Genomic DNA, 10,740 nt, shown 5'->3' on the forward strand with positions numbered 1-10,740 from the left:
TTTCGGTTTGTTTTTCTGCACGTACCATAGTACTACCATGTACATATAAGCATATATACGGTTGAGCAAGAGATCTATATATCTATGCCGAGGTAAACTGAGAAGAAGGATCTGTATATATATACGTGACCTGCTAGCTACCAACCTACCTAGAACAATCATGAATCGTAGCTAGCTTATCTCCTGTACATTGCGGATGCATGGCCGGCCGGCACTGATGGCGACTTCTCAACGCCGCTCACATATGAATATGAAATTCATGCATGCCTGATCGATCCCCAACCAATAATGGTCTGGTCGATCCATCCATCGGTCTCTGGCCGTAAATTAAATTAAAGTAAAGTTGCTGTATTCGCATTTGGGAGCACACGTAATGTACCCAAGCTAGCTCTACAGTATCGATCGTTCGAATTATTGAAGATCGATGGAGCTAAATGCTGCCGGCGCCGTACATTACACTGTTCCCAGATCCACCAAATTGGTTAAATATGTCCATAAAAGATAGCTAGGGTATAGTACGTTGACATGTGACAGGCCAGCATGCATGTACTGTCCGTGCATGCAAGCTTAGGTTGTCATTCATTGTATTTATTCGCATTTTCTGCTACACTATATTTTAAAGCCTGAAAGGCATCGTCGTCTTCAATTAATTCGATCCATCTGAAGAAGAAGAAGCTCAGATAAAAACAAAAAGTTTCTACACAGTATGTAGCTCGTCTCTAGCTAAATCTGTACTGCATCAATCTTGGATCTGAAGAAGAGATAGAAACAAAAGTTTGTACACAGTATATATACTATATATAAATTCATGCAATTCTCTTCTCTTTTTTTTTTTATCGTTTGCGCCGGGTTTGGCGTTACCGATGGATCTATCGAGCTAGCTGTATATATAGCTTCACTGCTTCAGCAGGATAACTATTTACTTCCTCCGTTCAACAAAGGATGTCTCAATTTTGATTAAATTTGAATGCATCTATACATTAAGTCATGTTTAGATACATGCAAATTTTGACAAACTTGAAACATCTTTTGTTGGACAGAGGGAGTACGTAGGTATGAAATGAATGCATCAATTCATATATGAACGTACTTTGGATCGATCGATGATGCATTTCTGTTAATTTGCATGATTGGCTCTCGTGTCAGTTCTGAGATGAGTCATTGCAGCCCTTCCGATCCATAGATAGGTAGCTAGATAACCTTTTATATATGCAGCTCGATATAGAGAGGGATCGATCTAGAGAGATAGATAGAGAGAGATGCCTGTCCTCTTGTGGACACTCTTGTGCTTCTCCTTTGCCTATAGCTTGTTCGTCAGACCTTTCTTTCTTTTCCTTTTATCGTCAAAAGTATTTCATGGACAGAGAAAGAAAGGGCCCAGCCAGCAGCCCCGGGGCTTTACATACATACATATATGCATGGACATTTATTAATAGACAGAGATGCTTTTTTCCTCCTTCTTGCTTCTACTTTGGTCTCTGTCTCACACACATCATATGATCATCGCAGCAGGTTTTGCATGCAGCCAGAGGCTGACCATTTCAAGTACCAAAAAAGAAAAAAGTAGCTACATCCATACATATTCAGCTAACTTCCATCTCTCTCATACATGCATAAAAAAAACTGATTTCAAGACATGCCTTTTTCCAGGCATTCATTCTGTAGCTAGGTGCACAGTTTTCAGGTTATCACAAGATCCAATTAATGTATGTCCTAATTGAACCAGCTGCATGCATGTTTCAATGATTAATTGGGCAAGATCCTAGCTATCATGCATCACCATGCACATGTATATGTCATATGTGCATGCTCTTGATCATGTATACATGTTTGGGAGTCACTTTCAGACATGAGAAGCAACATCTCGCGCCAACTATTTGCTTTTAGAATCGGCTAGTAGTCTATCCATCATTTGCTAACCAGTGCTGCAAGGGCCTACAAAATCAAATCTTTCTGCTCTAGCTGCTCGTGTAATGCATATATGCATGTGCATATATATGTTGAACAGCAAGCAAATATTCTCTGGACCAATTAACATGCATGCCCATGTTCAACACATGCGCATTGTGTTCTTTTAAGGGAAATTTTGAAGATTGGCATAGAAAACTGTTATAGTTCAAATACCTCTATTTGGTTATAGTGATCATAAAGCAGTACACTATAATTGTTGGCGAATGCACACGACAGCTAGCTTAATCATCAGTTCAACAATTAATACTTTTTCCCGATACCGGGCAATATATTAATGCATTAGGCTGATACAAAATACTTAAGATCGTTCGTGCAATAAGAAATTAGTTTGAGATATGAAACATATAATAACCCTTTCCCTTAATTTTGATCGGCTCACAGTAGCTAGCTAGATCTATAATCTTCATATATGCTTGACACATGTAACACACATGTCGGAACAAATTCTCTAACGAATATCTGGCCGGATCTTGCAGCCTTTACACACAGAAACGGCTAGCATGCATGCCACACACGATCGATGATCTGAAGACAGGCAGGCCGGACGACAGGCTAACAGGAGCTTGTATTTTATTGCTGTACACATACGTATGTGGATGTGGAGACTGGAACAGTGTCTACTGATGTGTGCTGCTACGTACTGCAGGGATCAGAAACATAAATTTAACCCAAACTTGTAGATAGGTGCACACATACACTATATTACAATGTCAGAAGCTAGCCAGGGTGGTATATTGTTTCTTATTGATCATCCAGATTTATGAATGGATATACATACATGCATTTTTCCAGATTTTTGTTGCTAGCAAGAGGCTAGCTAATTAAGTCTTCAGTTTCTGTTTAGTACAAATAAAAAATTTAGGTCTGCAAAATTAATATGATCGAAAAACACCTTAATTTTACCTAACAGTAATGTGAACATGTCGGTGCAGATTAGTGACATAGCTAGCAATACCAGGTCATCCAGTCATTTATTTTGAAAACATGACTCGTTGTGCATATTCCATAGTATAAGCGTAATGATTACATGGTGTGTTTAGTTAAACAAACGATCGATGGTTTTATTTCTATTGCAGAGAGTACACTACCTCTTAGGTTCGGCTCACCCTACTCTGTCATCGAAAATACCATTCTAGTTAAAATTAATCCTTTTTCTTGAGCACAAGGACACCCTTATTCTAAGTGATAGCTTGATCATCGACAACATGAAAATAAAATTAAACACTTCACTTATCCATATAAAGGTGTGCATGTAAACTAAGACTGTAAGAAAGTCACTAGCTAGGTTTGATAATATATATGTTGGGGAAGTGCAATATTAACCACCACTTGGTCCATGGCGAATCATTGGACTACCCTTCCGACCCTCTCCTTTTTCTCTCCCTCAAAAGTAGCCAAGGTCAATGTCATGTAATCTCATTCATCTCATATCTTGAATAAACTTCAAGAGGGGCTCTCATCCCTCTCCTATATAGAGACCTTGTTAGGCTTGGAAGGATCGAAGTCGAGAGCTTCAGGCCCTCCTCCTGATTCCAGCTAGAGTCGAGAGCTTCAGGCCCTCCTCCCGAATCCGACATAAGAGTAGCCAGGTCATGCTCCATGAGGTGACCAAAACTATTTAAAAGATGTTCATGTGCTGCTTTTGTCAAGTGTATGATGGTGTTCTATGATAAGGCCGACGTACGTACATACCGCACTGAAACTTACATCCTAGCTAGTCCATCGGCATGCACACCATAATTTTGTAAAACCTCCACAATTTAGCATTGCTCTAGCAACTAAAGATATATTGGAGAAATTGAGAAAAGGAATACTAACCATTAATTGAAATATGCCAACATATAAGTTGCTCGATCTCTTTCGTTCTGGTTCGAATTATATCTAGATTAATTTGCAATCTAGCAAATTAATAGTTCATGGATCTTAGTTAGATATACATGAGAAATGTAGTGCAACATGGTTCCATAACATAGAGAAGAAAATATGCCGATTAAACCTTAGTCTAGCTCTATCATGGTGGATTGCATATATGGTCTTGCCTCTTTTGGATGAGCCAAATTTGGAAAACAAATCGGCCAACCTTTTTTTGTGCCGAAATGGGATGAACTACGATATTTATATGTTTTTATGTACACATTGTGATATAATATGGCATATGTCTGCCTTTTAAGGTGTAGAATCTGCATATGTGCTTCACACAAGCATACATATAGCTTGTGTCACATGTCCAAATTAACATATAGTCAAAGTTGTGTACTTGGTACGGTATTGTGTTGCTAGCTGTACATATTCTCAGTTTGACGTTGAAAACTAACGATTGCCAAGATTTTGCTTATGTTTGATGGTCAAATTGTGTGATAGATGTATTTCTTTGGTGTGCATTAATAATTGCAACTTCACCACACAAAAAATAGTGTTGTTTTAATGAATGTGCCAGTACAAGACTGATCTGCAATATTTCATACAACTAAGCAACTTTGGAGAGGTTTACAATAATACATAAGATAATAGTATACTTACCATGCATCTAGCAGCTACATATACATAATCCTCATTTGGCAAAATTACAGGGCTTAACATCACACACGCACGTACTCAGAAACCAAATTAATTAATGATCATGTATCAAACCAATATCTGAAGTGTAATCTGAAATGTTCTAATTACTATTATATTTTTTAAACTATTTTCTACTCTAAATAACCTAATATGACATGTAAAATTAAGCATGCATGGCTTAAACTATGATATAGAAAGGGGGACTATGATATAGAAAGGGGGACTTTACAAATTAATTAATGTTTATTCGAATCAATTTGAGGAAATAAAAAATTAAGCAACAACAACTTACATTATTATCCAGAATAACACATGTAGTACAGCAATCATTCCAAACAAATGCCATAATATAAACTACTTTATGTGAAACCATTTTCTTCCCCAAAATAGATAGGTTGATGTACCACTAGTATTAACACTAATGAATCTCAATTTACATGAAATACCACTCTGCGTGCACTTAATCACATCACAAACTTTCTTCAATCCTGAAATGTACAGCCCAAAAGAAACAATGCACTTAATCACATCACAAACTTTCTTGTCAACTGCCCACCACAGGCAGAAACACATGCATCCCCAAGTCTCTAGGAAAAATTGTCTCAAGAACGCACAAATGCAATTCAATAAAATGTGTCACCGGCAACAAAAAAAAGAGAGCATAAACCAGAGAGTACATGAACTGGATCGATCAATGCGTACGTACGTGCAGCTTTTCATATTCATATTCCTGTCAGTGTGGTATAAATTATGAGTATATATACACTGTACTGCAGAGCTAGAGCTAGAGCTGTACAGTCTATTTAAGTTTAGCTAGCTAGCTAGGTAGTAGTAGATGGATGAGATGAGATGAGATGAGATGATGAGGTGGTCATGGTCAGAGAAGGAAGGAAGGAAGGTACAGCTGCTAGCTAGCTTTTCTTCAATGGCTGTCGTTGTTGGATTTTGCATCTCTTCATCTCTTCTGATCTCTCTGGGAACTCGATCTCCAACGAGATGAAACAAAGAAGGGCAGCTTTCTTTACTACTAGCTGGATGATGCATGAAATTCAGCACCTCGCCACTCATGACTGACCATGGCACTGAATACCTTGCACCAATAATTCCAACCCCCTGTCTACCCCTACTACTCCTACTAGTATTATCTCATCAAAGAACCTAGCTATATCATGTAGAGATATGCCAACATATATTATTTTCTCTCAAAATAACTGATAGAGAGAGATTGTTGGTTACTAGAGTAACTGATATGATCTCAGCATGACAGAGGCAGAGTGCAGGCAAGTAACTAACCAAATAAATGCATGTGAGTCGTACTGGAGCAGGAGTAGTAGTCAACATGCATGCTTCTGCCCAAGCTATCATGCAGAGATTTATATTTGTATACACAGAGACTACTGTGTACTACATGCATGATCTCCAAAGCAAAGAAACAAAGAAAATGTTTTTTTTGTTCTTTTGTTCTGGGCCGGAGGTCAGCTTGAGAAATGAATTTCTTGGCAAATGAAGACTCATTCAGAAAAATATAAGTTGAAGTAAGAAGTGGTAGTACAAAAGTTGACCGTAAGATTAAGTAAGATGGACGATGATCACATGGCATGGCACAAACCCTAGCTAATTAATCTTATTAAAATAATTAAATTGTACTTAATTATCCATCCTCATAGGAAAACATTGATATTGATCGATCAACAGCAGTACATGAACAAACTCTCAAAGAAGAAGAGGAAGAAGAAAGAAGAAGGAACTAGCTAGGAGGAAATTAAATCAAAATTACCTCTCTGCTGCTAGTCATCATCATCATATATTGATTGATCCAAGAACATGCTTGCTAGTAGCTAGTTAATCCATGCATCCGTCGCCTATTATAGAACACAGCCGATTAATTCTTCTTGTTCTTCCTCAGTGCATCCCATGGCTGCTCTGCCCGCCGCCGCTGAAGCCGAAGCCGAGCGCGCCGCCCATGGAGGACGAGCTCGTGGACTCGGAGCTCGGCCCATGCACTTCCCCCCTGGCCGCCGTGAGCCCCGCGGCCCAATCCACCATCGGCCCAGCCAGGAACGCCGCCGGCGGCCTGCTCGGCCCAGCTCCTGATCCTGATCCATGATACGCCGCCGCCGCCGTGGTGGTCGTCGTCCCCGGCGCCGGTGGCGACTGGAGGTCCTGGACCTGGCGCTTGAGGAACTTGATGTACCTGATGGCCTCGTCGAGCATGGAGGCCGTGTCCATCTTGGTGCCGCCGGGGACGAGCCGCTGCAGGATCCGGATCCGCTCGCTGATCCGCTCCCGGCGGTGGCGCGCCGCCACGCTCTGCGGGTCCTCGCTGATCCGCACGTTGCGGCGGCGGGGCTTCTTGATGGTGGCCGGGTCGATGTCCACCGGCTGCATCGCCGCGATCCGGTACATCATCTCCTTCATCGCCCCAAGCTCCTCCTCCGCCTCCGCCGCCGTCAATGCCTCCTCCGCCGCTCCCTGCTGCTGCTCTTGCTGCAGCGGCGGCGGCGGCGGCCTCATCTGAATCTCTTCTTGTTGGTGGTGGAATTCGAGGCCATGGAAGAAGTGGGGGGAGGAAGAAGAAGGGGAAGGGTCTGCTAGATGGTGGTGGTGGTGGAGGTGGAAGGGTATCAATGGCTGCTGCGGCTGCGGAGGGGGAGCGGCGGCGGCGGAGGGGTGGTGGTCGAAGAGGAGAGGATGGTGGTGGGTGCCGAGGCTCATGTCGAGATCCCACGAGCTCGCGCTGCTGCTCGAGTTCTGATGATGGGTGCTCATGTTGTCCATCTCACCGCCGCCCGGCCAAGCCCAAGCGAGACCGCCGGAGACGAAGAAGACGAACCCGAGCTCCTTCTCTGGAATTACACTGGCTAGCTAGCTAACTAACTCCGGTGGAAGTGACTAGCTAGCTAGCGCTATGAGATCGAGAGGTAGAGATGGAGAGAAAGAGAGAGCCCATGAGTGGTCACATAAGGGAAGGCTTTATAGAGGAATGGAGCAGAAGGCCTACATATACATACCTAGTAGCTAGCTCGACCGATTAAATGTACTCTTACGTACTCAGCTCAGCTATAGCTGATATGGTGATGCTTTTGTGAGGTAAGCTACTATAGAGCTAGAGGAAGCTAGAGATGCATGCCTAGGTAAAAATAAAATGATGAGTGTGTCCGAATGAAGGGGAGAAGGATTTATTGCATGGTGCCGGGGATCAATCATCACTCACGATTTATACGTACTCCCTCAGTCCTATATTAAGTGTCTCAAATTTGTCCAAGTATGGATGTATCTATGCCTAGAAAGCGTCTAGATACATCTAATATTTGGACACTTAATATGGGACGGAGGGAGTAGTAGTTTTAATTTTATGCGGTAGTTGTTTCATCTATATATGTAAGCACTTTCATCTACTATATATGAAATGGCTATCTTTTGTAAAAAAAAAGTGTGAAATGGGTCGCCTCACTGGACACATTGCCCGACCCAAACAGACGAATGCGGATTGGGGCTATTTTCTGTCCAGCCCACGATCCAAACAGACCAATACAACAACGAAAAGCGTTCTGTTTGGGTCGGCCTGATGGAGTTGCCCTGATGACCTATACTAACTACATGAGCACATACCCTAAGTTAGGGAGAGAGAGAGTGGTGGGGTCAAGTTATGTATATGTACTCATGAATGGATATGGAGGGGTTACTAAATATGGAAACCCGTTGTCATGAGAGCATAGAAAAGAAAATCGTACCCATGACATGATCATGATGGAGCTAGCTATGCTCTAGGCATAGGAATAGGAGGAAGGAGGAAGAAAGAAAGAAAAAAGGGCAGCAGTACAGTAGAACGCATGCATATGCAAGCTACTAGAGTGATGCATATGCCACCGGCCCCCTCGTGAACGCCTGCAGCCTTTCGCGCATCCCTAGGCCTCTCTCTCCTACTCCTTCCTTTGTTTTCTCTCTCCTCTCTGCCTTCCCTATTCTTTCTTTTTTGGGTTATTTCCCATTCTCTTCTTCTTCTCTCAGGTCTTTACATAAGTATGATACTCTATCTTATGGGTATGTGTACACTTATTCTGGATCCTAGGGCCGTAGGATTTTATCGACCGAAGACGAAGACTGGTTTTTTAATTCCATTTTTTTCGAGCGAACAAAACTATATAAATGTTTCCGACCGAAGATGTATTGTTTTCCGTTTGAATTTTAGTTTCTTTAATCGAAGCTAGCGAGAGAACCATATAGGTTTTGTGGATTATTCATTTCAAGGATATGTTTCTTCTACCTCGCCCTGAGCTCTCCTCTAGGAGAAAACGAAGCTCAATGCGTCTTATGATGCAGGTCTACCCTAGTTTTCCAGATTTTCTCATCAAAACTCTTCCCTTGACTTGTCACTTTCGCTCCAGTCGTGCCATTGATGAGTTGGAAGAGCGGGGGGAGGGGGGGGGCATTATTTCTGTGTCGACCGGTTGGCATACCATATTTTCAGGTTAACTCCTTTTGATGAAGCGGGGATGAAAAAACAAAAATGTTGAATTTCCTTCTCATACACGCCCTAGAGTATTACCGAAGGATGTCGCATATCACTTTTTTGATTTGGTGTGTGTTGTTCTACCACTTAATGGTAGTAAAATACCGAAAAATAGTCAGATATAGGATTGTATTTGGGGAGGCCGCGAATCCATTGCACAACAAGCTAGGTTAATTATCTAATAAATGAGCACCCTGTCGGTGTCGAGCCATGAACATTGTTAGAAATACCTGTCCTAGCTACTCCATCTACAAATTTTGAGGAGAATTCCACTAATTAAATGTTTACCAAAAAATCAAATTGTAGCAGAGCGCCTCCAGGACAACTTACATAAGTTAATTACCATGTTCTCATTCAAAATATAAAATGTCTTACTAGGTATAGGATAGAGCAAGTTTACATGACCAATTTTGGGCCAGGCTAAAATTGTTGTCAGACAAAATTGACCGAAAGGCTTAATTTCCGAGGCCCACCAAAATGACCAAAATTTCGTATTTCCCCCTGAAAATCCATCAAAAAATTTACATCGACATCTCCCAAGCACAATAGAATACTAAAACTGAGCTCTAATGTACCTAGCCTACACTGCCTATTTAAGGCCTCACCCTTTACCTTCAAAAAGAATTCTACTAGCATGCACTTGACTCATGTGTCAGAATTAAATGAGAGCTTGAGCTCCATGTTTCTTATGGACAAGATGATCTCTCTCTCTCTCTCTGCTCTCTCTCTCTCATACATCATCGTTTGATTTGGGTGACAAATGCAAGCATTGAATTCCTAGGTTTCCTGGTGCAGCCAATGTATACCTTCCCTCTCTGAGTAGACAAGCAGTTGTTGCCTATACATAGCTAGTGCAGGCCTGCCTGCCAACACGTACTCTCCCCATTTTATTATAAAATGTACTACTAGTACTTCTTGTACTAGCAGTTAGTTACTTAATTGTGTGAAGATTCTATCTCAAGGGGCACTGTTATGTGAGTAGATTCCTCCAAAACTCCCTGTAGCTTGCATCTCTTCTCCATCTAAAGCTGTCCCTGAATCACAAACAAACCACTCTGCTCATGCATCTCTCTATTTTCCCTGTAAAATATATAGATGGATTAAATATAAAAAAGGTGTGTTGTTTCCTCAACTGAAACAAGTTTTAGAAAAGTATGCACCATTAATTAATGATCAATGTGGTACAAAAGCAAGCTAGCAAGACACAACATACTGGAGTCCAACTAAACATATAAGAGTTGTTAATTAAGGTGAAGCGAAAAGATAAGCTTTTCAATTGAATCATTAGCTGGTGATCATGTGTGATGAAGAAAATCTTCGGACTACTTGGAGTTTGGGCCAAGATGCTACCATTAAAAATGCCATCCTCGATCGAGATATGCAGGCAGTACTTACAAACATCTAATTAATCTCAATATGCTGCTTCTGGAGCAATTTGGAATCAAGACAAAGATGGCCATCAAATTGTACAGATAAAAGAATTAAAATTGGTCACTGCTTCTGCACCTGGTTTAATTTAATCTCTAGCTACCTAGCTGCATGTTCTGATCGATCTGTAGGAAGGTGTAGTCAAGTCAACATGACAGTACCTTCCACTTGAACAAATAACTGACACGTACACCATGCATCATGAAGAGTACGTGTGGTAGCTCGATCTTAACAAACTCCATGAACCAGCAATTCGTTTCCATGCATAA

At 41.4% G+C, this 10,740-nt stretch overlaps 1 protein-coding gene across 1 annotated transcript; it reads right to left on the reverse strand.

Moving 5' to 3' along the window:
- Positions 1-6,200: 6,200 nt before the first annotated feature.
- Positions 6,201-7,482, reverse strand: LOC100840431 (transcription factor HEC3). Its single transcript, XM_010238096.2, has one exon. It carries the CDS (start codon positions 7,306-7,308, stop codon positions 6,433-6,435), a length of 876 nt encoding a protein of 291 aa, XP_010236398.1. The 5' UTR covers positions 7,309-7,482; the 3' UTR covers positions 6,201-6,432.
- Positions 7,483-10,740: the final 3,258 nt, after the last annotated feature.

Source organism: Brachypodium distachyon, chromosome 3 (genome assembly GCF_000005505.3).
Source record: "Brachypodium distachyon strain Bd21 chromosome 3, Brachypodium_distachyon_v3.0, whole genome shotgun sequence".
In the NCBI taxonomy this organism is placed as follows: domain Eukaryota; kingdom Viridiplantae; phylum Streptophyta; class Magnoliopsida; order Poales; family Poaceae; genus Brachypodium; species Brachypodium distachyon.